The 26,390-nt window shown below is 41.8% G+C and overlaps 1 protein-coding gene and 1 long non-coding RNA gene across 2 annotated transcripts; one reads left to right on the top strand and one right to left on the bottom strand.

Moving 5' to 3' along the window:
- Positions 1-1,160: 1,160 nt before the first annotated feature.
- On the bottom strand, positions 1,161-14,380 carry LOC139625646 (myosin-6-like). Its single transcript, XM_071485805.1, has 39 exons — positions 14,292-14,380; positions 14,167-14,213; positions 13,237-13,448; positions 12,975-13,118; positions 12,727-12,883; positions 12,563-12,590; positions 12,361-12,466; positions 12,180-12,272; positions 12,043-12,106; positions 11,851-11,949; positions 11,669-11,772; positions 11,448-11,586; positions 11,201-11,319; positions 10,953-11,102; positions 10,658-10,828; positions 10,250-10,559; positions 10,066-10,145; positions 9,778-9,983; positions 7,321-7,444; positions 7,084-7,220; positions 6,744-6,999; positions 6,407-6,649; positions 5,965-6,141; positions 5,719-5,864; positions 5,234-5,324; positions 4,754-5,143; positions 4,504-4,630; positions 4,307-4,425; positions 3,814-4,010; positions 3,541-3,724; positions 3,284-3,449; positions 3,073-3,197; positions 2,683-2,991; positions 2,397-2,600; positions 2,007-2,303; positions 1,805-1,909; positions 1,615-1,710; positions 1,373-1,507; positions 1,161-1,286 (listed from the first exon to the last, which is right to left on the bottom strand). The coding sequence occupies exons 3-39, from the start codon at positions 13,438-13,440 to the stop codon at positions 1,266-1,268; spliced, it is 5,823 nt and encodes a 1,940-aa protein (XP_071341906.1). The 5' UTR covers positions 13,441-13,448; positions 14,167-14,213; positions 14,292-14,380; the 3' UTR covers positions 1,161-1,265.
- On the top strand, positions 8,718-14,431 carry LOC139625649 (uncharacterized). Its single transcript, XR_011691953.1, has 3 exons — positions 8,718-8,839; positions 9,829-9,941; positions 14,298-14,431. It is a non-coding gene; the product is annotated as an uncharacterized lncRNA (long non-coding RNA).
- Positions 14,432-26,390: the final 11,959 nt, after the last annotated feature.

The following is a 26,390-nucleotide window of genomic DNA, read 5'->3' as shown; positions in this document are numbered from 1 at the left end:
ACTTTGGTGTATTAACAGTTGAACTAGGGTGGGCCATCTGGCCAAAAGATTATATGACAATCTTTTCTGCTAGAATTGCAAACCACAATCTCAATCACAATCTACACCCTGTTTCTGCTCTAATTCTATTGTAAAAGTCCTGATTGGAAGTTGTGATTTTATCTTTACGCCACTTTCACGTTTCTTTCAAATGTTTGCCTGCTGCTATTCTTTACCCACAGCTGTCCTCTGTTTACAAATTGTGTCACAAACAATCACTCTTTTTCCTTAGTTTATTTGGAGTATTCATTTGGACATTGCTGTTGTAAAATTATGAGGTGCTTAATAAGTGAGTACTAATTTCAAAGTTCAGTCGCTGGCCCGGCTTGTCACACTTCATGTCTCTTGTTTCATAGACAGATAGTAACTCCACCGTCTTGGACTGCAGCTAGGTTCATTGTTCTGCTCAGGTGGAGAATTGATACATGTGCCGCTACGCCAAGTTTGCTGAGCCTGCAGAGCAGAACAAGGACTGCCATCACCAGCTGCAGTTAGCAGGGTAGTTGTTTAACAGTTAAGTGACTAACTTTTAAAATTAAAAATCTAATACCAGCACTGATTTTAGTGACACAATCTATACGATTTGCCCATATCTAGTTTAACTAGAAAAAGAATCCCTGCTGCTGCAGTACAAGCAGGGAAATCATTGTGGAAAAACAAGCATGGGAACACCAGGAGCTGTTTTGTCAACAAAAGCAAGAACTGGAGATTGAAAGGCTGAAGGTAACTACAAGGTTGCTTGAAGCTGAATTGCAACAAGAGTGGTGTTAAACACATGATTTTTACAAGCAAGGAGCTACAAAGCAGAGTTAGCACTGAAAAGCTAACACTGTAAGTAGTAAGTAACACAACTGCATGGTTTTGTCTTAAGAATGCAGGAGCAAAAGTTTGGACTATTCCCCACCTTTCATGTCAAAACATGAAAAGCTGTTCATTTCATGCTTTGGAAACTTGTCAGGTGCTGCATGAGTTTTAATTGCAGTTACTGCTTCACAGTGTGGGCCTCTAGTTTTTTTTTTTTTCTTTGTAGTGTAGTAACTTATTTCTTGGTCACTTCTTGAAATGTTTCTCAGTTCTCCTTCGGGGTTAGTGTGTAAAATACAGCAAACACAGAGTGTTGGTGCATTCAAAACTCATTTATTCTTTATTCCGTTCATGTTGCATGGAGGATAAAGAAACTAAAACACTAGAATTGCACATAGTTCTCGAAGATCGAGTTAAAGGCTTCACTCCTCATCATGTGATTTCTGTAAGAAGAAAACAAAAGATTACAAAAGATTCAATGAGACAGAGTTCTTAATTAAATGTAGCATGCCTCAGCATCATTACTGACCTTACCACCGGAGTCCCGGCTCTTCGCTCTTAGCTTGTTAACCTGTGACTCTGCAATGTCAGCCCTCTCCTCTGCTTCCTCAAGCTCATGCTGCAACTTGCGCAACTTGGTTAGATTTGTGTTGGACTGTTCCTCCTAGAAAAAACAATTTAAGTGTGAAAATTAGTTAAATTTTGACTTTAACTCCTAAAATGGAAAATTGACAATATTTTCTCAAACAAAGGTGTAGTATTTTAGCTTACAGCCTCCTCTGCAGCCCGCTTGTATGACTTCACTTTCAGTTGAAGTTTATCCACCAGGTCCTGCAGGCGGTTGAGATTTTTTTTGTCCTCCTCCGTCTGTTTATTTAATGGAGAAGTTTTTGCTCATGAAAGCCAACATTTTAATTTTTTGCTGAATTGTTATCACAAAAATTGTGAATGCACAGGATACCTGGTAAGTGAGCTCTTTAATGCGTCTTTCATACTTTCGAATTCCTTTGACTGATTCACCGCTTTTCCGCTGCTCCATATCCACCTCATTTTCCAACTCTCGGACCTTGAAAACATCAGACATTGATTCCACTTTTACAACTTTGTTAAAGGCAGAGAAGCTTAACATATAAGATAACACAGTAGGAATGTGAAGTACTTACCCTGGCCTCCAACTTCTGGACTTGCTTCTTTCCACCTTTCATGGCTATTTGCTCAGCTTCATCCAGACGGTGCTGCAGGTCTTTGATGGTTTGCTCCATGTTTTTCTTCATACGCTCCAGGTGAGCGCTGGTGTCCTGCTCCTTCTTTAGCTCCTCTGCCATCATGGCAGCATCAGTTATGGCCTTCTTTGCCTTCTCCTCAGCATTTCTGCACTCCTGCACAGCCTCTTCCACCTCATTCTGAAGCTGGGTGGAGTCTGCCTCCAGCTTCTTCTTCTGGTTCAGCAGGCTGGTGTTCTGTAGGGAGGATAAGAGTACATTAGTATTAGCATTAGTAATTTGGGTATGCTGACAAATTATAATACACTGAGTACAAAACTGTTGACATACCTGGGAGTGCAGCAGCTGAACTCTCTCACTGACATCCAGCAGTTCCTGCTCAGCCAGTTTACGACCTCTCTCAGTCTGCTCCACCATAGATCTCAGCTCATCAAGTTCAGCCTGCAGCAGGTTGTTACGTCTCTCCACAATGGCAATGTTCTCCTTCAGATCATCATTGGCACGCAGAGCATCATCCAGCTGCAGCTGGGAGTCCTGTCAAGAGACAATCAAATTCTTTCTGTGATCTGACAAACAAAATAATCCATAAATAAATCCCATCTCTTGTAGGGCTTACCTTCAGATGAGTATGAACTCCCTTCAGCTGCTTCTGAGCCTCTGCTGCCTGCCTGTTGGCCTGGCTTAATTGGATCTCCATCTCATTGAGATCTCCCTCCATCTTCTTCTTAATCCTGAGAGCTTCGTTTCTGCTGCGAGTCTCAGACTCCAGGGAGCTCTGCAGCGTGTCTACCACTCTCTGATGGTTGCGCTTGCCCTGCTCCGTCTCCTCGTCCTTCTCAGCCAGCTTACGCTCAATGTCAGCCTTCACCTGGTTGAACTCAAGCTGAGCTCGCAGGATCTTACCCTCCTCATGCTCCAGAGAGCCCTGGAAGAACAGTCTCTTCTATTAATATGCATATGTTTCAACAATACAAGAAATATTGCTATCAAAGATATAATTGTAGACCTCAGCTTCTTCCAGAGCAGCTTGTATCTCAGCCTTCTCCTGCTCCAGCTGTTTACGAATCTTCTCCAGCTCGTGGATGCTCTTTCCTCCCTCACCAAGTTGTTCAGTCAGGTCAGAAATTTCCTCTGTTTGGGCCATATTTATTCATTTTATTATGTTCCCAACCTCCCTGCTGTACTCTGTAATCTGTGTTTTCTTTATATCTTCCTACCTTGGAGATTCTTGTTTTCTCGTTTCATGGTCTCCAGATGATCCAAAGATTCTTCATAAGAGTTCTTCAGTTTGAAGAGTTCAGTACTGAGAGTACGAGCCTCTTTCTGGGCACTTTCCAGCTCAGTTTGGGACTCCTCATACTTTTGCTTCCACTCCGCAAGGACCTAGTTAAATAATGATCAGTATTAGATTACTCTCTATTAATTCATCCATTCACAATTTCCTAAAGTGTCATTTTTCCCTTTCTCATGTTACCTTGTCAAAGTTTCTCTGTTTCTTATCCAGAGCTGCAGCAGCAGCATTGGATCTCTCCACATCCACCATGAGATCCTCAATCTCACCCTGGAGCCTGTGTTTGGTTTTCTCCAGGGAGGAACATTTAGCATTAACAGCCTCCACAGCTTCTTCAGCATCTTGCAGGCGTTGGGCCAGTTTCTTCCTATTTGAGACCAGACATGTCACAATCATTTAACTCTAAATTTCTCAAAATTATGTTTGTGCTGTCACAGAAGAAACACCTGTTCTTACTTTGCATCTTCCAGCTCCTCCGTCCTCTGGATGGCATCAGTCTCATACTTGGTTCTCCATTGAGCCACCTCAGAGTTTGCCTTGGACATGCTGCGTTGTAGCTCAGCTTTGGCCTCCTGTTCCTCCTCAAACTGCTCCCTCAGCAAATCACAGTCATGGCGAGCAGACTGCACTGCATGGGCAAGTGCATTCTTGGCCTGTAAGGTTTTAGTTCAAGCACATGATGTCAATAGGGTAGACAATAGCTGATATGAATGGGGGGGGGATTACAGCAGAAACTACAGACAATAAGCAGCTCTGCAGTGACAATCAGCTTTATGTACAGTTATATATGTGAAACTATGGCAGGGCAAATAAACCTTAATATTAAGCAGAAGCAAAAGACAATCGCTCTGATGATTGTTTATCACCGAGATCATCCATCGGCACAACTCTAACTGTCAAATTTATGTATGGTCTATTTAGAAACTGTATTTATGATCATTTAAGGTACCTTGACTTCCTCCTCAAGCTGTCTCTTAAGGTCTTCAATCTGCTGAGTGTAAGACTGCTTCCCTCTGGTTAGCTGGGAGACCAAGGAGTCCTTCTCCTCCAACTGTCTGGCAAGCTCACCTTTTGTTAAGGAAGAAAATGATCCTCTTTTCTTAAATATTATATATTCTATTTAAGATATTCAAAGAACTGTCTTACCATTCTCAGTTTGAAGCTTTGCTTTCTGCATGGTGAAATCATTTATGATACGCTGGCCTTCATCACTTTTAGTCCTCAATTCACTCATTTGATCTTCAAGAGTGCGACACATTTTCTCCAAGTTTGTCTGAAAATAAAACAAAACTCGCTGACATATTAAGGAACTCTTTCATTCAGACATTTTAACAGATGAGAATGATCAGATGAGAGTGACACCATTCTGCTGGGGTCATTTATTGGTCGTACTCACTTTGGACTTGACAATCTGCTCCATGTTGGAGACCACATCATCCAGCTCAAGTCTGAGCTCGCTCTTTTCTTTCTCCAGCTTCTGTTTGACTCTTTGAAGGTTGTCAATCTGCTCTCCGAGGTCGGCCACGCTGTCTGCATTCTTCTTTCTCAGTGCAGCAGCAGTGGCTTCATGCTGCAGCGTTGCCTCTTCAAGGTCTCTGCGCATCTTCTGAAACTCAGCCTCTCTTTTCTTGTTCATCTCAATCTGGGCAGCAGTGGCTCCTCCAGCCTCCTCCAGCCTCTCACTGATCTCCTCCAGCTCTCTGGCCAAGTCAGCCCTCTGTTTCTCCACCTTGGCTCGGGCAGCTCGCTCTGCCTCCAGCTCTTCCTCCAGCTCTTCAATGCGAGCCTAAGATGTACAACTTCCATTAAGAATGCAAAATAAGAAGCAGAACAATGTCTTTAGTCATTTCAATGAGCTGTGTTAATGTCAGCTGACCTGTAGCTCCTTCAGTTTCTTCTGAAGTTGGCTCGCCAGTGCTTGTTCATCTTCAATCTTGCTGAGAAGTTGGCTGATCTCAAAATCTTTTCTGTTGAGAGAAAATTTATATTTAGCAAGTTGTTCTTAGTGAGACTTTTTTAACATTTTATTGTCAATTATCAGACAAGAACATCAATATACATCAAATATAGAGAACTGTTTTTAAAACTCACTTTCTACATAGCAACTATAGAATGGGTATGTTGATAGAAAGTTTTCACAAATAAACTATGGTTAAGGTGAGGCAACTGAAAACCTTGGTTCAAGGAAGGGAACCTTTGTGGTTAGAGTTGACATAAAGGTTGACTTCAGCTCTGTGACAGGGCAGAAATTCTGGTCTCCTCACACATATGCTACACATCTATCCACCACCCCAATCTTGCAGGTCGTACCACTTCCTGCACTGGCACTGAACGTTGGCATTTGTTGAAGAGGAAGCTTACTTCTTCAGCTTCTCTTCTAGTTGCTGCTTGTCGTTCTCCAGGTCCATTAGACTCTCCTGGCTCAACTTCAGATCTCCTTCCAGCTTCCTCTTTGCTCTCTCAAGGTCCATCCTGACCTTTTTCTCTTGTTCTAGAGAACCTTCAAGCTATTTCAAAGCATGGAAAAAACAGATTCACTATATAAGACCTCAGACATTAAAATTATCAAGTCTAGATTCTGATGAATTTATGTAACATCATACTCACATCATCAACTTGCTGCTCCAGCTTGGCTTTGGCCTTGGTCAGAGTGTTGACTTTGTCCTCCTCACTCTGCAGGTCGTCCAGCGTTTGCTGATGAGCCTCCTGAAGAGCTTTCTTCTCTTTGGTCAGCTTGGCAATGATTTCATCCAAAGCCGCCATCTCCTCGGTCAGGTTTTTAACCTAGAAAAACAATTTACAAAATTGATGTTACATCAGGAATAAAGAAATATTCTTCATGAATACATGTTAGAGGTCTTAAAACCTGCAGTAACTGATTTTGACCACTTGGAGGCAATTGTGAACACGGCAATGAGATGATTAACTTGTTAGCAAACAGTTGCATATTTACAGCAGATAAAGAGTAACGTTAGTATTCATTTACAATCATATCTCTTGCCACCTGTTGAATCTAATCCCAATATTCACTGTTTCTGAGTTTAATTACCTTGTTTTCAGTGGCATGTTTTTCCTTTTCCACTTTAGCCAGAGTCAGCTCCAGATCATCAATATCCTTCTTGAGTTCTGAACACTCATCCTCCAGCTTCCTTTTCTTTGCAGTCAACTCTGCATTCATTTCCTCTTCATCCTCCAGTCTCTCTGTCAGCTCTTTGGTTTTGGCCTCAAGCTGGATCTTGCTCTTGATCAAACCCTCACAGCGCTCCTCAGCATCTATGAGATTGTCTTGTTCCTGCAGTCAGTAGATCAATCAAATGTTGTAATTCACCACTTTTTTAAGTAAATCTTTGTTTATCGTTTTAGGTAAATTGAATGACTGATCTTACAGATTGGACTTGGAGCTGCAGGTCATTCTTCTCTTGAAGAAGGGTGACCATCTTTTCCTCCAGCTCTTTCTTGCGGGCTTCAGATTTAGCGTAGGCCTCTTTGAGCTTTGTGAACTCCTCCTTCATGTTTGCCATCTCCTTCTCAGTCTCAGCTGATTTCAGTAGTGGTTTGATCTTGAAGTACATCTTCATCCATGGCCAGTTCTTGACTCCCATGAAGGCACGTACGTTCCACTGGATCACCAGTAAGGAATCTCTGTGGACAACATGAGTAATCACGAATCCATTTTTCACAGTGCCCTTCCTTTTTCACAGTAAATTCGGGTGGTTAAGAACCAACCTGCGCTCTACAATCTTCTGAAACTCGATCCTAGCAAGTATTCCTCTGGCTCTTGCTTGAATTCCAGTGAGAATGAGAGCGAGACGATCATCTCTCATCTCCTCAAGAACACCCAAAAGACCAGCTTTGAAGAACACCTGATATTGACAGAATTGACAGTTTTTCAGAACTTTTCCCAAACATTGACCCCAACATTCAACCCTACTCATTTTAGTAAATATACAGACAGAAACCAACCTTTGTGTGACCCAGTTTATACTGCTCATGGTCAATATCTAGAGAGCCCAGCAGTTTTTCTGCTGCTTTCTTGTTGTCAATGAACTGTCCCTCAGGGATAGCATTAGGGTTCAGGATACGGTATCTGAAATGATATAGTCATAACTTCATTACAATTATCGAATGGGTTTGCAAATAAATTCTAAGTGCTTATTGCGGGCTGAGCCAGTCTGGATTAACTTCTGGATCTAGTCCATTTATGACATCCTCCCACTGCCAATCCAGTCTTGTCCACTGGGGTCTGTCAGACACACAAGCTTGTCCACTTTAGCAGGGAAGGAGAACCCTGAAAGATGTCCTGAGTTTTGGTCTGAACGCTGTGTTGTGAGGACACTACCTGTGGTATCACAGCCAAGTGCATGGGTTAAAAGCGGATACCACCAGCACAGGAATTATCAGCAGAAAACATATACAACCAACAAGAAAACTGGCTTTGTGAAGGAATGGGAGAACCTGCGTCTTTGCCAATGCTTAAGACTGGCAGCTGAAGTATGACCTAGGGAGACAGTTCAAGTTTCCACACACCATTGCAGAGACTGCACACAGGCCAGACATGGTGTACATGTGCAAAACAGCAATGGAAGCAGTCCTACTGTTATAGACTGTACACAGCCTCTACACAGACCTGAAGCACTGCAAACAAGTGATTCAGCCAAAAATGACATGCACAGTGGGTTCTCATCAAGGTTAGCTGCAGAGGTTTCATACAGGGTCTTCAAGCTGCTTGGCCAGGACTGAAGCATCTAAAGTCTCTATGCCTGCCTAGAAGCCAAAAGAAAGGCATCACTGTGCCTGCCGGAAGTTCAGTCCCTGGCCAAGGAGCTTGAAGGCCCTGCTTAGGGACTGTCTGGTGAAACCTCTGCAGCTATCCTTAATTGTTGTGCTTTGGTCACACCATCCTCAGCTCTAGCACATGCGTCTGCAGAGCAACATCACTGATGCTGCAGGGATTAAGATATCTGTGGATCACGGTCAACCCACTACAAACTATAAAACATGACCCTGATAGGTGGTGTGGCCTACCCCTATCCCTTTTAGGTTGTATGTAGATTAAGATAAAGCTTTCTCTGTCTACCAGTTAAAAACGATGGCTTGGCTGCACCATCATTCTTACCTATGGGCTGCACAGTTCAAATTATTTTTGAATGGTTCATGGATGACCCCAATTCTACCTGGCTCAGTTGTAAATCAGCTTCCTTAGATAGGATCCCCTTGTGAAATTGATTATACATCTCCTCTGGGAAAGTTGCAACATTAGTAAAAGACAATGCAGTTTTAAAGAATATGTTGAACATCTGGCGCGAAGTCAGGAAATTGGAAGGATACAGTGATTGTCTTTCTTTGTTACCTCCTGTTCATGAAAATCCTGACTTTCAACCTGGCCTTCTGGGCATACTCACTGATTGAAGCCACAAGAGTATCAAGGTTGTTGGAGACATGATTCAGGATGGCTCAATCCTCACATTCCAGCAAGTGAAATGTAAGTATGGTGTCGCTATTGATGATTTTCTTAACTTCCTACAAGTGCAGAATTTAATTCTTTCTAATTTGTGAAACTTCACTGGAATGGGAATCTGATCTCAGCACTATAGAGCCTGCAGCCTGGAGTGACCTGTGTAATCAGCCCTCCAGTGTCCTGGTATCTAATTCTACCTGGGAGAGGCAATTTAAGATTCTACATGGGCTTTATATCACTCCTGAAGCCAGACACAGAATTAATCCAACACTGTCAGAGTTTTGTACTAAATATCAATCTGCTGTTGGATCATTTTTTTCCTGTTGGTGAAGCTTTCCCCATATCCAGCAGTTTTGGATCACAATTGTTCAGCAGTCCAGCTTGTAAGATGAGGCTTATGGATATGGTCTGGAGAAAGGATGTGTAGACATAGCTCGATAAATTATCATACTGCAGTAGGTATTTTCCTGTCTTCAATGGACTCCCTGGACTCTCAAATGTTCTTATTTACTTATTTTTTATTATTATTATCCTGATGTGATCCAGTTTATTATAGGATATGTAAAAATGTGACCACATATCCTTGGACTTTCCTCCTGTTCCCAAATTCACTTGCTCACCCGTTTCCCTTTCCCAATCACTGGAACCTCCCCGCCAATGTTTACATGTATCATTTACTCCCCTTCATTTATGCCAGCTCCTTTTTCCCAGTCAGTTGCAAGATTGTTTCTCCTGTCTCAGTGTATCTCCCTCTGTGCTGTTCATGCTATGGACTCTTCTTTCAGCTATCTGTTGTCTGTTCCCTGCCTGCCTATCCACCTTTAAACTCGGTCTTCATCATTTGTTCTATGTAAGTTACTTCACTCTTTCAGACTGCTGGTGTATATATGCTTGGGTCCTCCCTGCCTGTGCTCCAACCACCAGCACACAAATTAATAATACATAGAAATAGGTCTTCTTGCCTTTGTTTGAAGTCTCCATACTGAATCCTGTTGGGGAATCCCTTCCTGCAGATCCTGATGCCTTCCAGCACACCATTACAGCGCAATTGGTGCATGACCAGAGGATTCTCCATCGCCCCAGGAGTCTTGGTCTCATTGGGGATGAGGCAGCGTACAAAGTGTGGGTGAGTTGACCTGAGATTGGTCATCAGTTTGTTCAGGTTTTCCTGTACATGTAGACAACAAATATGAGTAGGTTCTGTGTACCTAACCTAGGCCTCAGTATATCAAACTGTAGACATTGTTTACCCTGTGCAGTGCAGACACAGTCTGGAAAGAAGATCCTTTCTTCTTTCCTCCTTTTCCTCCCTTGCCTCCTGCATCTTGAGCTGTGTGGAAGGGTAATATATGATTTTAATTGTCATTTTCTTACAAACTGATACTCTGAAAGATTCTCGGGCAGTAATAATGAATATGGTAAAAGATGCCTTACCTGAGTCTGCACCAGCATACCCAACAAACAGCATAGCCAGTAACTTCAGGGTGGACTTCTGATACAGTCCCACCACAGTCTCATTCAGTGGGTCCTTGTTCTTCTCCAGCCAGTTAGTGATGTTGTAATCCACAGTACCAGCATAATGTACCAGGGAGAAATGAGCCTCTGCTTTCCCTTTAACAATCCTGGGCTTCTGGAAATTGGGACTTTTACCCAGATGATTGTCATACAGTTTGGCTTTAAATGTTGCATCGCTGGCTTTGGGGAACATGCACTCCTCTTCAAGGATAGACATGATGCCCATGGGCTGAAAAAAGGAATCAATTATAATTCTATGAATGTAAACTTTTGCTTTTGGCACATAATTTTCATAGCCACTGTTATCCAATTTAACTCTGTACCAACCTTCTCAATGAGTTCAATGCAGGCTGCCAAGTCCATACCAAAGTCAATGAACTCCCACACGATCCCCTCTTTTTTGTACTCCTCTTGCTCCAGCACAAACATGTGGTGGTTGAAGAACTGCTGCAGCTTCTCATTAGTGTAGTTGATGCACAGCTGCTCAAAGGTGTTGAACTGTACATGTAAGGAGAGATCATTTGATCATTTGACAGAGAAGATAATAGTTTTCTTGTTTTCATGTTCATTCAAACTTACAAATGATTTCATGCAGCATGTTCATTTAATCTCTGACACTCACATCAAAGATCTCAAATCCAGCGATGTCCAGCACACCGATGAAGTACTGGCGAGGTTGTTTGGTATCCAGAGACTGGTTGATTCTCACCACCATCCATAAAAACATTTTCTCATACACTGACTTGCCGAGTGCACCAATAGAGTAGTACACCTGGAAAATTGTATACATGTTATAAGATTAGTGTTTGAACTCTAAATTCCAAACAGCACTCAACAGACCTCAGTGCAGTTCCTGCTTTTTCAACTCACCTGCTGCACACTCTGACCTTTGGTGACCCACTCATTGCCTACTTTCACTCTTGGGTGACACAGGCCTTTGATGAGGTCGGCAGAGTTAAGGCCCATCAGATATGCAACTTTGTCGACATCTGAAAATGGATTTTGTTTAGAACTTACATTTACTACAGTACATGTTTTTGTTTGAGAGAGACTAGAATTTGTTATAGTGACCCTCTTGTTTGAGAATATACAGGTCCTTATTGTCCTGGTCCTTTACCTTCTGTGCCATCGGGCTCTGCTTGCTCTTCCCTCTGCTTCTGCTTAAACTTCATGTTTCCATAATGCATGATGGCTCCAGTCAGCTTGTAGATGCCGTTCTTCTCCTCTTGTGTGAAGCCCAGGACATCAAAAGCTTCCTTTAACAGCAAAAGGACATTTGACTTTAGTAGTGAAATTATATGTATGGAATTTTTGACAAGCACTCAGCACTTCACCTACATCAGTAGCCAGCAGCTCTTCTGCATCATTGATGGAGGCCACAGTTGTCTCTCCTTGGGAGATGTAGCAGTAGTCATAGGGGTTGTTGGTGATCAACAGCATTTCTGTGAATGAAAAGAATTTTCAGTCTGTGTGTATGTGATACTTTTGAGAATCAAAAATGTGTTTCATTCAGCACTGACCCAGCAGTTCTGGTTTCCTTTGGGACAGAATCTGGTAGAAGATGTGGTAGTCTCTCTCAGCCTTTAGCTGATAAGTGACACGAGATTTCTCCAGAAGATCTGACAACATACAACATATCAATATTAAGGTCAGTTCCTGAGCTGGGAGAACTCTTTTCCTGACTTTAACTTATTTATATTCTGTGTACTCACAAGTTTCAATATCAGCTGAAGACAGTTTGCCACTGACTCCAAAATGGATTCGAATGAATTTACCCTGTAATGAGAAAATGTTTGGTGATGCTGTGAACATGACATAGTCTCAGGCTGTTTTAAATTACCAAACTTACAAATCTGGAGGAGTTGTCATTCCTGATGGTTTTTGCATTTCCAAAAGCCTCCAGAGCAGGGTTGGCCTGGATGATTTGATCCTCCAGGGTGCCCTGTGGATTTCATGGATGCCAAAATTTAGGCCCTAAAGTTCAAAACTCAAACCTTTGTTTGGATCATGATATAAACAAAGAAACCAACCTTCTTCTCCTGACTGGCATCCTTCTTTCCAGTAACAGCTGCAATGCTGGCAAAGTACTGGATGACTCTCTTGGTGTTCACAGTCTTTCCTGCACCAGATTCTCCACTGGGGATGAAAAACACTCAACATATAAACTGAACATTTTGTAAAAACATGAACTTTTCAAGTTGATAACATGTATGATGTTGAAGAATTACTCACGTGATGAGGATAGACTGGTTTTCTCTGTCTGCAAGATTTAAGACAGCATTCAGTGTTATGGCAGTTTTCTTTAAATGCATAGATAGTGTCAGAAAGGATGTTAGCTTTTCCTAAAGCAAAGGGTTGCATTAGAGATGGCATGTTATACAAAGAGCTCAACATACCTGACAGCATGTACTGGTAGGCGTTGTCAGAGATGGAGTAGATATGAGGAGGAGCTTCACTCCTCTTCTTTCCTCTGTACGCGTTGACCACCGCCTGATCATACACTGGCAGCCACTTGTAGGGGTTGACAGTCACACAGAACAGCCCTGAGTAGGTCTGTAGACAAAGATACACACATCAAGTCCTTTTTCATTGGACTGCAGTCTTGTACAGTGGAGAGATCTGCAGGTTTGTGGTCATTACTCACGTAGATCATCCACGCTGCATAACGCTCTTTGAGGTTAAACAGCACAGCAGGTTCATGGAGAAAGGTGAACATCGCCATGTCCTCAATTTTATCAAACTTTGGTGGGTTCTGAGGGTGGACATCTGCCTCCTTCACAGTTACTGTCTACAATCAGACATAGGTGTTAACGGTGTTGTTGTGATCTATACTGATGTTCAGTACTGCAGCTGTAGGCAACGATAGCACAGTTAGGCACAGGATTTTTAGCCTGTTTGAACTATACCTTTCCCTCTTCAGTTTCAACAGTGGCTTTGTCGCCGTCTCTGCTGATGACTTTGGCTTTAACATACTCCACTTCAGGGTCGGGCACAAAACATTCCCTCTTTATGTCAAAGGGTCGAGTCTGGGCCTCCAGACGCTCCTTGTCTGACTTTCTCAGGAAGGGAGCGGCGGGCCCAAACTCCACCATAAGGGCGTCACTTGCCATGTTGGAACCTGTGTACCAAAAAAGTGGTTTGAAAGAGTTTTGATTTGATGGTCCCTAGATTAGCACTTGCAGAATTTAGTTAATTTGTGGCAGGTTTATTTTTTAAGTATTGAAGGGCTAGGGTTAGTATTTGTTGTTTCATGTCGACCTAATGTTCTTATATTGTACAATGTAAGAACATCAGCTCTCTGAATGGGATTTTTTGTCAGCTTGATGAAAGGCATTTGCACATAATTCACAGAGGGTTCAGAAGCTGCGGAAGAAGAATGCATTCACTTGAGCAAAAAAAAAATCTGCTGTGTTTTTCTGAGTTAAGGAAAATAGCCTCATGCTAGAAGCTCTCATTTAGTCTACTTTGAGAGCATTGAAGCAGACATGTCTGTTAAGTTTGATCCAGTTTTATCTTGGTTTGGGTCTGAGACACTGGGAGATACTTTTGTCTTTAAGTAATGTAGATGTTATTGCTATCAGTTTGTCGACTTTGCACAGGCATTTCAGGACTTTGACAACGCTGACGAGGCAGTTAAGGGGAGAGATAAAGGAAACTTAACAGCATTTTTTTTCAAGAAAACTTATCTTGTTAATGCAGAAAAACAGGAAGATTTTTTTCCTCAAGTCAATGCATTATGCTGCTGCAAGGAGCAACCAGCAGACGAAGTAATTAAGTTTTGAGTATTAATTTTCATATATCTAATTTTGAAAACCAAACTGCATGGAGCTACTTACCTGTTTTGTCTTCCTCTCCCACTTGATAGATTTGGTCTGCTGGGTGTCTAGAAAAAATTTACAAACATTTTATTTTCAAAATGTAAAGTGATAGTTAAGATGTTATAAAACAAATATGCACATACCTGCAGGTGCTGTGTTCCTGTCCTCTTCCACCCTCCTGAACCCCTCTTTATACTCATCCCGGAGGCAGTGCCTCCACAGTCAGCCGCCCTGTAAGGAAACCAGGAGAAGACAAAGGACACTAATCAAAAGAGGAGTATCTGTGTTTGGAAATAAAGGTGTGGACATCTAGAAGAGTCATGTAATGATTGGTTATTATAACTGAAGCTTATGAGCTGCTCTTGGATCATCATCTATTTTAGTATTTTGCTTTAAGTGTTGCACCAAAAAAAAGAAAAAACATCTATAAACAAGTATTTCCTCTTAATTTCCATATGACCTGTCTCAATAATTTTGGCTGTATGAAATATTTGGAACTAATTTCCAACATATGATGCAGATGTAAATGTGTATATTTATTCTAATTATTATGTATTTTCGGTTTTATCGTCTAGAAAAAATTACAAAGGCTGTGAGTTTCATGAAACATTCTCTAATTTTTGTCACTTAAGGCCACTGCTCCTGTTAGCCTGTCACTGTCTGCAAACTATAGTATTGTCTCTCCTCTGTTATCCTGGAGGACAAAGATAAACTTGTGAATTTTTGACTTGGATTCTTTCTTCTGGTCCTTGTTTGCCTCCCAATGGACCTCAGCTGACCCACCTCCATCTATAATAAAAGATCAAGTATGACAGCTGCTTGCTTTCAAAGGCGTCAGTGTCCATACTGTAAATAAATACATTTGTCATACAGAACACTTATCACCTCCTGCACATACACATTATTAATTACAACAGGTCAATGCTTGTAATAACTGACACATTAACAGAGGAGATCCTTAAATCATGTGTTTATTGACTGGAGCACCTGAAGACCTCCTCAAGAAGCACACGCACCCTTTTGACTTTAACAACTTCACACTCCAGGGTTCACCATGACCTTGTAAGTCTTGACAGTTGGTTGTCTGCACTCAGCGTACCATTCCTCAGCACATCAAGGGCAGCACTGAGGCTGTCATTCCCAGCTGTCTTGTGTCCTTCTGCAGTCAACACTTGCGATGGAGATTCATGAGCCCTCCTATATGCAGCAGGGGCCCTGGTATGTTTTTCAAGTTGGTACTTGGGCAAATATGGAAGGTGTTTAACAGCCATATTTTAGGTGATGGTTGTATTCTCTTGGTTGTTGTTTTGTGGATGAATCTTATTTGCAGAGTTCACAAAGATGTATTAGATATTGTGCTGAGAAATGTGAGGAGTTACTCCAGATGCTCTTGGTTCCCACAGACAATGTTAGTGATTCAGAGTCTGGATCAACAGGAAAGGAAAGCTACAAAGGATTAATGACTGCAATACAAAATATCTGCTCCTCTCATAGGAAGTCAAAATCCAAATGTTGTCCCGTAAGTAAGAATTTGGTTTGTGGGGCATATGAGTGGTTAATAACAGCAAGAGCGAAAGATCTTACTTTTAAGAAAAGTGAAAACAGTAGCCATTTTAGAGTGTGAAGGCCGAACCGAAATTAGATAAATTTGGATTGTCGCCTTGCAACCTTGACAACACATAACTGTGTTTCACAAAAACTTGAGGTTTTAAGGCCCTTGGTTTAAACAGTTGAACCATTAGCCGTTGAACTGAGCTGAAACCCAGTACTTACATTTAAAAGTGTAATCCTTGGGCTCTTTGTCAGTGTTTGCTTTCATTGCTGGTGCACAACGAATCTTGGGATACATTGGGCCATGAAGGATCCACCAATTGGAACTTCACTGCCCAGGAGAAGAAGGACACATTTCTCGGTTGCATTTGAAGGAGCTTTTGAAATTTCACTGCTGTGATACAATCGGTCTTCAAAGGATGCTGCAGAGTTTAAAATTCACACCTCTGACTGGCTGCTTCTCCATGGCAAATTGATATATAAACTGGGAAATACTTCAGGAACCAGGTACTACATGAAGATCAGTTTCCTTGTCAAAAGTAGTACAGAGAGCCACAACTAGAGAAAACTGTTGTGTAATTTATTATCTTGGATTGGGCCTGAAGCCTGTGCAGCAAACTGGAATTTGAAAGACATGGGCATTTACCACACAGAGAGGGTTCAAGGAAACAGTCTGACATTTTGGAAAATTTGCACATTTGCTTTCATGCTGATGTTCATGTCTGGACTGTAAATATGAAGCTACAGTCAGCAGTCTCTAATTCACTAAGAACTTCTCTAAGTTTAAAACAAACATCAGTTAAAATTAGTCCTCAGATTCTGATAGCACAGTTGAGTATAACTGTCTATTAAAAGTGGATATTAAGCATTCAAAGTACAAGGACATTTTTGTATGTCTACTAATAACATATTGAGGACACTGAATCACTTTAGACTTTAGTCTTGTTATATTTGAAAATGTTGCATTACTTTAACATTTTTAATCAAATGCAAAATAACACTAGTGCAGTATGTGACAGTCTTCTGCATCAGCTCATCTCCTAATTATAGATAGCGAGTGTGAGCATGTCAGCCAAAAGGCTCCCCAGCACAATGTCTTGAAAAGAAAGCATGGCCGAGAGGTGTTTATGGCGCATTGTTTCCTTGCTTCTGTCCTTGAGCTCAGAGACAAACACATGACATTCATAAAGCCACCACAAATGTCTTTGGCAAACAGACACACATTGCAAAGGCACAGTAACACTCTACATCAAACCTGTCTCTGCCTCACACTGAATATGAAGCCACACCTTCACTACATCACCTACTTACACACAAACATGTTTACACAAAAATGAGCTACAGTCACCAAGTCCTGTCATTTAGGACATGTCATTATTATTGATAACACCATTACCTATAGTATATACAGCTGTTCCTGGTCTCTCTCTCTCTTTATTTATAAAAACCAGCAGCTCTAATCAGAGAGGTCCCATTAGGAGAGCAGCAGTGGTTCAACCAGGATGATGGGGAAGGTGAAACTGTTAGAGAGGGAGAACGGACGACTATCAGTCATTTAATAAGTAAATAATTTTTAATAGTTTCATGTTATTTTCCCAGCCGGTGCCGGATAAAACCATAATCATAGTGGCAGCTGTTGTTAAGCTAGACCAGGCCATCAGCCTATATACTGGCACTAACTGCTACTTCATGCTGTAACTCCACACTCCTTCTTGTTGGCCTGGCATTGTTTCCTTCCATTTACCCTTGAGGACAAAGATAAACCTGTGAAATAGTTTCAGGATTCTTTCTGCAGAGCTTAAGTGAAAGCAAGCTCTCTACATTGTCATCTGTCCCACTCAGCAGTGACCACCATTGAGACTGTACATGCCTGCTGTTAAATAAAAATGTGTTGACAGTGTGTATACACACACATTTATGTATGTGTATGTTTCATCTGAGGTCTTATTTGAGATCAGGTAACCTGCCATAAGGAAAGTGTTCAGACATCTGTGAGGTGATAATTTGGAAGGGAGATTCTTGGCAAAGTGGGAACTCCTCCAAGACCTTTGTGCTAGTCAATAGAAGCATTTTCTCAACTGTCCATCCCTTCATTTAGCATCAGAGGTGGAGCAAACTGATCCATGTCAGCTGTCTTGAATTATGCTACTGTTAATTTGGGTTTTGTTCATGAAGTGAAACAGTCATCTGTACTTAATGTGTTTTCTGACAATACAGTCTAGCATCATGTGACCCCAGAGGACAGGACTCATTCATTCAGTTATGTTTGAACTTAATTTCATGTCCAGTAATTATCAGGAGGGGGATTTGCAGCACTTTGTATAAGGTCAGTTTGTGACAGTGTTTGAGACAAACATCTATAGATTTGTTATCTGACTCATGCTATTTTTTTTAATCTTCATCTTTTAAGATTTGTCTGCAGTCAACACAAGGATCATTGCAGCTATTTCTGTACCAAGCAAAGTGTAAAGTTGTCCACAAGCTCTCAGACAAAGGTGGAGAAACAATTTCCTCCTCCATATTGAGCAACTAGAAGACTGCAGACCTGAATCAAGGTCACTGTCAAACAACACACACCAGACTTCAAAGAGATAAAGTCAAATTAACAGTGAATGATCTGGATCTGCACCAAAAGTGAACAAGTTCTTCCATCTCCCAGGTCCCATCCCTTCACCAAGTTCAGTACAAAATCAGTTCAGTAAAAACAACCTAATACACAGACACAGGTGAAGACATGACCTCCTTGGGGGAGGTAACAAATACCCTTCAAAACTTCACCGTTCACCTCAGGTTCTAACCTTGAGCACTCTGATTAGCCGTTCCCTGTCTGCAGCCTCATTCAGCTGTTGTATGTTGATTTGTGTCCATCTGCTACATGTTAGCAGCCTGTTTCAAACCCACTCTACTGATTGATTAGACAGCTTGAAGAGCAAACAATGTATTGACTGATTGAGAGGAAAAGAGGAAACATGCTGATGTTGAAAAGCTGGAGATCCACGCTGGTCCCTGGACATGTTGTCTCTATAGAAGGCCATGAGTTCCTAAAAAGGTGGGAAAAGAGAGGTGGGTGGAGAAAGCAGCAGAGTTGATGGGAAATGCTGGAAAAAATATGTCTCCTTAGGTCTATTTGCTTAAAAGATACAAGGTGTTTGAAAGAGCTTTTAGCTTGTACACTGTGACTGTACATAAAACCAAATTCTGGGCGTAATGTGTTGGTAAAGTATGAAATGTAGCTCCGACAGTAAATATAAAAAAGCTAATAAGCTAAACAGACTATCTACAGCAAGTACACTCAGGCAGGAGTTTCCAAATTCCGGACACAAGCAACTAAGAGAAGACTCAGAACTTGCTGGAGGGACTACATATCCCATCTGGCCTGGAAATGCCTCGGGATCCCCCAGCAAGAGCTGGAAAGTGTTGCTGGAGAGAGGGTTGTCTAGAATGCACTGGTTAGTCTGCTGCCACCACAAGCCGTCCCCAGATAAGCAGAAGAGGATGGCTGGATGGATTTTAACAAAGTCTACATCCGTGCTTACAGCTATGTTAGGCTTAGCTACAGTTCTTTAGAGCTAAACGCTAATGTCAGCATGCTAACATGCTCACAGTGACGATGCCAACATGCTGATGTTTAGCAGGTTTAATGTTTACCATGTTCACCATCTGAGTTTAGTGTGATAAAGTTTGCTAATTAGCAGTAAACACAGTGTCATTATTCTGCAGAAGTCATTAGAATGTGTGTTGGTTCCATAAATGTCTGTACCAAATTCAGTGCCAGTCCATTATCCAGATGTTATGAGATGAGATATTTCACAGCTTAAGTGAAAACTTTGACCTGCTGCTGACGCTACAGGAAAGGTCAGGGGATCACTGAAGTTATTAGTGCTCATATTCTGGGCATCATGGATATGTATACCAAATGTCATGGCAATCCCTCTAATAGTTAATAAAATTATTCGAACAGGACCAAAGTGGGTGGCCTACCAACACTGACATCCAGAGCCATGTCAGTGACACAGATAAGAGTATGGCCACGTTCTGAGTACAGTAGATTTTACAGTATTTTACTTGTGCGACGAGTGTAGACGTTTCATGTCATACAAGGTATTTCAAGCTGGCCCCTGAATTCTAACAACCAGTCGTGATGTAAATAACAAGGTGCTGAGCTCAGCGCTGCAGGTCTTGAATTTCTTTAAGGTCAAGAGAGCTGTTGGTGTAATGTGCTTCAGGGAAAGTGTGCACTCTCTCTACAAGGCAATAACGCGGTCCTATATGAGTGGAGGAGGTATGATGATCTGTATACCATCTGATCCTGCGTTCCTCATAACTCAGCTTTCACAGCTCCACACCTTGTGTCTGGAGTGCCACTCTATTCCTGAGGGTATTGCTGTGCTACCAGAGTGGAACATACAAATCTGTCAGCTGTCTTATATCTGTCACAGCTTCTCTGCTGCTGTGGCATCTCTGTCTACAGATAAAGACAGACTGGACAAGGTGATGCATGAGTCTTCTGTCCCTGCTTTGAGACATGTAGAATCTGACAGGTGTTTAGATGTATAGGTGTATAAATCTTCCCCACACATCAGAAGGTGTCAAGCTGATTTCCTGTCACACTTTCTGAATGTTAGTGAAGAATAATGCTAGTGTAAAACAATATTTCAGCTCCCTTATTGTCTAACCTCCTACTGTAGGTGCCCAGTGGGTGGCTGCGTCTGATCAGGTGGAGCTGGTCAACCACTACTCATATGGTTGGTGGTTTTATCCCTAGCTGCTCTGGTTCACATGTCCAAGTGTCATTGAGCAAGACACTGAACCTCCCATGGTTGCTCTCTGGCATTGTTTTGTGTTGTGTTTCAATGGCAGACAATTTGTTTGCTATGTAAATGTAAATGTATCCATTTACTATTTTATTGTACTATCTACCTTGTAATTATGCAGAGAAAACTGTAATCTGAAACAGTATCATGCTTCTCATGATCCATTTCATGTCCCAGCTCTGATGAACCACCTTTTGTCTAAAAGAAACTCTATCAAATAATAATATATGTAACTATAGTCCAGTGGCTGCTGTGTCTGAAATTGATTTTAATAATCAACAATGTTGTTTATAAGCTGAGGAAAGAATAAATGTCTTTGCAACAACAGCACAAGGCACCAGCTGAATGAGAGTATCATCCTTTATTTTTCCTGAAATAGACGCTCAGCCTCTGAGGGTGGGAGTGAAACGTAAGAGTGAAAAGGTCAATCCCTCCACACTCGCCAAAGTCTGAACGCTGAATTATAATAAGGGTGAAATCATTTATTACTATGAAAGGTGAAATCGTGACAATAAAGTGAAATAACCCAAGATTCAAACTGAAAAATTAATCTCCTCCCAAAGTGCTGAAACAAACATTTTCTGAAGCTTACACACAACGATGCAGCAAAACAGGAGACAACAGAGAAAATGGAAACAGAAGCTTAAGTGGACTACAGTATTTACAAAGACACAGCTACACTGGCCCCAAACCAGGCCTCACAAATTGAACATTGAGCTATTACAGTGTAACTTCATAGTATATAGCTTATTTTGCAGAGTTACAATAATATGGAGAATCCAGACATTTTATACTTTAATTTTTCATCCATTATCCACTCTGGAGTCAGTCCAGTTCACAGACCAAGGCTGTGTTCAGACAGACTTTCACACTGCATCGGCATCTAATTAGCGTTTAAACTCACATCTGTTCCTCCAGCACAGTACAACACACCCCCACCAACGATGTTTTAATGCAGGGCAAATGTCTGTGTGAATACAGCCTAACACGTGTAGACAGATGTCCACTCACTCTCTAAGAGGGAGCGGGGAGTCAAGGCTAGGGAAACTGGTTAAGTGGGGGATGGATTGTTGTCAGAGTTCAGAGAGACCATGTCTACCAGCGCCACACTGACCTGTTCAGGAGGCACAAGAGTCCTGACTTCTCCAAATAGCTCAGCTATGGAGATGCCTGACAAGCTTGGTGAGGCAGAGCCCAATGTGTGGCATGTCTGCATTGATGTAGTCTGCAGCTTTCAAGACCTCCTGCAGACCTTTAAAGATCTGCTTTGCTGGCAGGACTCCTGACCTATGCACCTTAAGAAGCAAAGAGGCCTATCTTCTTCCAAGTGTTGAAGCTTATTGGGCAGAGCAATAGAGCCTGAGGAGATACTGTGCAATTTGTTTAGAACAAAATGACATATTAGAAACAAAAATCACCAAACCATTTAGGGCTGAATTTAAAATCACTCCAAAAATCAAACTGAAAAATTGAACTCACAGGCTGATCCAACTTGGATCAGGGTATCAGTGAGCTCCTCGACAGTCTGTGGCGCTACTTGGCAGCGTCGGATCCACCGATACATAATGTCCCAGAGGTTCTCAATTGGATTCAGGTCTGGGGAACATGTGGGCCGGTCAGTGGATCCAATGCCTTCACCATCTAGGAACTCCCTACACACTCTGGCCACATGAGGCCAGGCATTGTCCTGCACCAGGGGGAACCCAGGGCCCACTGCACCCGTGTAAGGTCTTATAATGGCTCTAAGGATTTCATCCTTGTACTTAAAAGCAGTCAGGGTACCATTGTCTAGCACATGAAGGTCTGTGCAACCCTCCAAGGATATGCCTCCCTAGACTATCACTGACCCACCACCAAACTGGTCTTGCTGGATGATGTTGCAGGCTGTATAACATTCACCATGGCGTCTTCAGACTTTCATGGCTATCACATTTTCTCAGTGTGAACCTGCTCTCATCTGTGAACAAAATGAAGTGCAAATGGCAGAGCTGCCAATTGTGGTACTATCTGGTATTCTCTCCAATCAAGCTGCACAGTGATGGGCTGTGAGCACAAGGTTCCACCCAAGGATGTAAGGCCCTCATGGCACCCTCATGGACTCTGTTTCTGACAGTTTGGTCAGAAAAATGCACAGAACTAGCCAGCTGGAGATCTTTTTGTAGGGCTATGGCAGTGCTCCTCCTGTTCCTCCTCACACAAAGGAGCAGATATTGGTTCTGCTGCTGGGTTGATGCCCTTCTACAGCCCTGTCCAGCTCTCCTTGTGTAATGGCCTCCATGCTCTTGAGTCTCTGCTGGGAGACACAGCAAACCCTCTTGCAATGGCACATATGCATGTGCCATCCTGGAGGAGCTGGACTACCAATGCAACCTGAATGGGTTGCAGGTACAGCCTCATGCTACCAGTACTGACAAGGACACTAGCAAAATGCAAAACTAGATAAGAATCAGTTAGGAAAGATATGGAGAGAGCTATTGTCTGAGGCCACCACATACAAAACCATTCCCCTTTTGGGAGTTGTCTTGCTGTTGCCTCTCCAGTGTACCTGTTGTCACTTTCATTTGGACCAAAGCTGGTGAAGTTCATTCACACATAAACTTCCTAACTGGATAGATTGATATCCCTGAAATTTAACTGACTTGGTTTTAGACTGTGAAGAGTGAGTGTTCCATTAATTTTTTTGAGCAGTGTAGTTTCTCCAGCTCAAGTCCACCCTTGCCATTCAGCATGAAGGAAACCTTGGATGTTGTCTTCACTTCTTTTTTAATGTCACCAGTTCTGGCAAAGTACAAGTCCATGACCTGCTTTGCTGTGATCACCTACTACAAAGACTTGATACTTAATAGAGGCCTGCATGACAACCTGGCTCAGAATTTATGGTTTCAAGAGATCCTCAATAAACTCAATGTTACTGGCTGAGCAACGAGAGGCTTTTCTATCTTAGTTAGTGTAAAATTAGCTAGCCAGTTTTATTAACATTATTAAAACCATATGAATAGCAAGCCACTCCTGTCTATGGCCTCCTCCTACTTGCCGTAACCTCTGACGTAATTACAGATATCTCTAAGCCTACTACAAAATATCTGTAATTATGTTTCGACTAGGCAGAATAAACATTAAAAATATCTCTGATTTGAAATATCTCTAATCAAAAAATGTTTTTTAAGATATCTATAACTTAATACAAGATATCTACAACTAAATTTTGACTATCCATGATTCCAGTTTGAGATATCTACAGCATAATTTTGACTAGTCACAGTTCAGTTCAAGATATCTATGATGTTGTTTTCACTAGTTAAAACTTAATTTAAGATATCTAAAAAGGACAATATAGATATCTTTAAGTGAGAGGGATTGGAGATATCTGTAATGTACCCTTATACACATGAATGGAAAAAGTGATGTCATTTGTCCTAGGAAGAATGTTATTGTGGATATCTGAAATATAGATTTTGATTAGGAAAAATTGAATTACCGATATCTGTAATTCATATACAGACTAGCTATTAAATGTTAAAAGAATTTGCCATATATGGTTGCCAACGAGTATATTATATTCTAGCTTGCAGGTAGATTGCATAGCCTAGCTAGGTAAATTCCTTCTCATCCATTATTAAAATATTTTCAGTTCATTATGAAACTGTGACGGACTAATTAGACTGTGTCAGAGGATGTCAGTAGAGTAGGCAATCCTTCAATGTGGCCACAAATGTGGTCTGAGTGATTGCATCTCAAATGCATCCTAAATGTGTCTTGGATGCATTCATACCTGTGCTTTGAGCTGTCCACTTGGTCGGATTGAATTGGATCACATGAGACAGATGATAATACCAGGTCTGATCAGGGCCGGTGAGCTGCGTAAACTGTAAACTTCAATATTTCAAGTGGAGTGGCAGCGGAGACTGATGCCTGGGGCTGAAGACCTTGACCATGAAGAATCTCCTTTTCATCAAATCCCAGCACTGTGCCCATGAGAGCAAGGAGGCAGTGACAAGATGGTGGGCAGCTGGCCTCTTGAGAAAGAGACCAAACATTCAACCATATGGGCCAAGCCTCAACTTCAACCCTGACCCACAGACAGCTAGCCTGACTTCACCTATCTCCCTATCTCTGATCTCATGTGATGAAGAGTCAGATTAGACACACACAGGTTTATAACAAAAACATTCCCACTTTAAACTACAAGTGACTTCTCTGAAGAGATGGATAAGAACTGACAAACAGTAAAGTCCCAACCAAAAGCTGAACACTAAAACCAAGGCAACCAAGATTGGACACAAGAATACTGCTTATGTCATAGTGGGGTGGAGTGCAATTGTTTGCTTAAACAAGCTTGCAGGTTACAATTTTATCCCAGTCATTCTACAATAAGTGCACAGTCAAGCCTATGAGCAACATTCTTGAAATTAAAGGAGCAAATGGTGAGCATGTTCCTTATGTTGGGTATGTGGAGATAAGCATGAGGTTTCCTAAAGAGTTCATAGCCTCAGAACCTTAAGTGCAAACCTTAGCCTTGATAGTTCCACTTACAATACCAGCAAAACCCCAGTTGAAGGGTTTTCTTAGTCAAATTCAGAGGCAGTACACCTGATGTCATCCCTGCTGGTCACAAAGTCAACTTGCAAGGCATTGTTAGTGCTAAAACTTTAAGCAGCAAGCAATGGGCACTACTGGAAGAATCATCCATTTCATCCTTTACTGGTGGAATCTTATTGTTTTCTTATCACTATACTAACCCAGTGTCTTTATAAGATACCAGATATTTTGAGAAATGAAACAGACCTGACATACTGACATAACTCTGTCAACTAACTGTGTCATTGCTGAAGCAAGATACTTACCCCAACAAAAACCTACTCCCCTGGAAGAAGAATCCCCATAATCCAACAAGCCACGGGATATGGTCAGCACTTTCAGTCAACAAGAGCAAAAACCGATTAATGGTTGAAGTTTGGCACTGGGGATTTCTAGGTTCCTGAGGAGTGGACAACAGAAATATCACAGAAGCTGAACAACAACTCTGATGTTACTGGTCATCATGATCTTGACTTCCGTCATGCAATAAAAGTAAAACATCCTATCTGATCAAAAAACAGCTTTTGTCTTTCCTTTAGGATTTTGGGAATGGAATTGCATGCCACAAGGAGTAACTAATGCAACATCATGTTCCAGCACATAATGGAGAAGTGTATGGGAGATTTACACTCATCAGCCACTTTATTAGGTACACCTGTTCAACTGCTTGTTGACGCAAATATCTAATCAGCCAACATGGCAGCAAATCAATGCATTTAGGCATGCAGACATGCTCAAGACAACCTTCTGAAGTTCAAACCAAGCATCAGAATGGGGAAGAAAGGTGATTTAAGTTACTTTGAATGTGGCATGGTTGTTGGTGCCAGACGGGCTGGTCTGAGTATTTCAGAAACTGCTGATCTACTGGGATTTCCTGCACAACCATCTCTAGGGTTTACAGAGAATGGTCCGAAAAAGAAAAAATATCCAAAGAGCGGCAGTTCTCTGGGTGAAAACGTCTTGTTGATGCCAGAGGTCAGAGGAAAATGGCCAGACTGCTTCGAGCTGATATGAAGAAAACAGTAACTCAAATAACCCCTCATATACCAAGGAATGCAGAAGAGCTTCTCTGAAGACACAACATGTTGAACCTTGAAGCAGATGCCCTCCAGCAGCAGAGGACCAAACTGGGTGCCACTCCTTTCAGCTTAGAACAGGAAACTGAGGCTACAGTTCACACTGGCTCATGAAAACTGGACAATAGAAGATTAGAAAAACGTTGCCTGGTCTGATGAGTCTCAATTTCTCCTGTGACATTCGGATGGTTGGGTCAAACTTTGGCGTCAACAACATGAAAGC

The sequence above is a fragment of the Trachinotus anak genome, unplaced genomic scaffold, assembly GCF_046630095.1.
Source record: "Trachinotus anak isolate AG129_WGS33_773 ecotype Australia unplaced genomic scaffold, CSIRO_AGI_Tana_v1 ptg000009l, whole genome shotgun sequence".
Classification (NCBI taxonomy): domain Eukaryota; kingdom Metazoa; phylum Chordata; class Actinopteri; order Carangiformes; family Carangidae; genus Trachinotus; species Trachinotus anak.
Note: the sequence above shows the minus strand (reverse complement) of the source record. Positions and strands in the feature narration are given on the sequence as shown.

Bases quoted from the DNA above. Each gene is read 5' to 3' on its own strand.
- LOC139625646 (XM_071485805.1), bottom strand. From the start codon at position 13,440: ATGGCAAGTGACGCCCTTATGGTGGAGTTTGGGCCCGCCGCTCCCTTC. The intron at 11,773-11,850 runs GTCAGTGCTGAA...TTTCATTCACAG, and splicing joins AAGGAAACCAGAACTGCTGG to AAATGCTGTTGATCACCAAC. The intron at 5,144-5,233 runs GTCAGCTGACAT...TGTACATCTTAG, and splicing joins AGAAACTGAAGGAGCTACAG to GCTCGCATTGAAGAGCTGGA.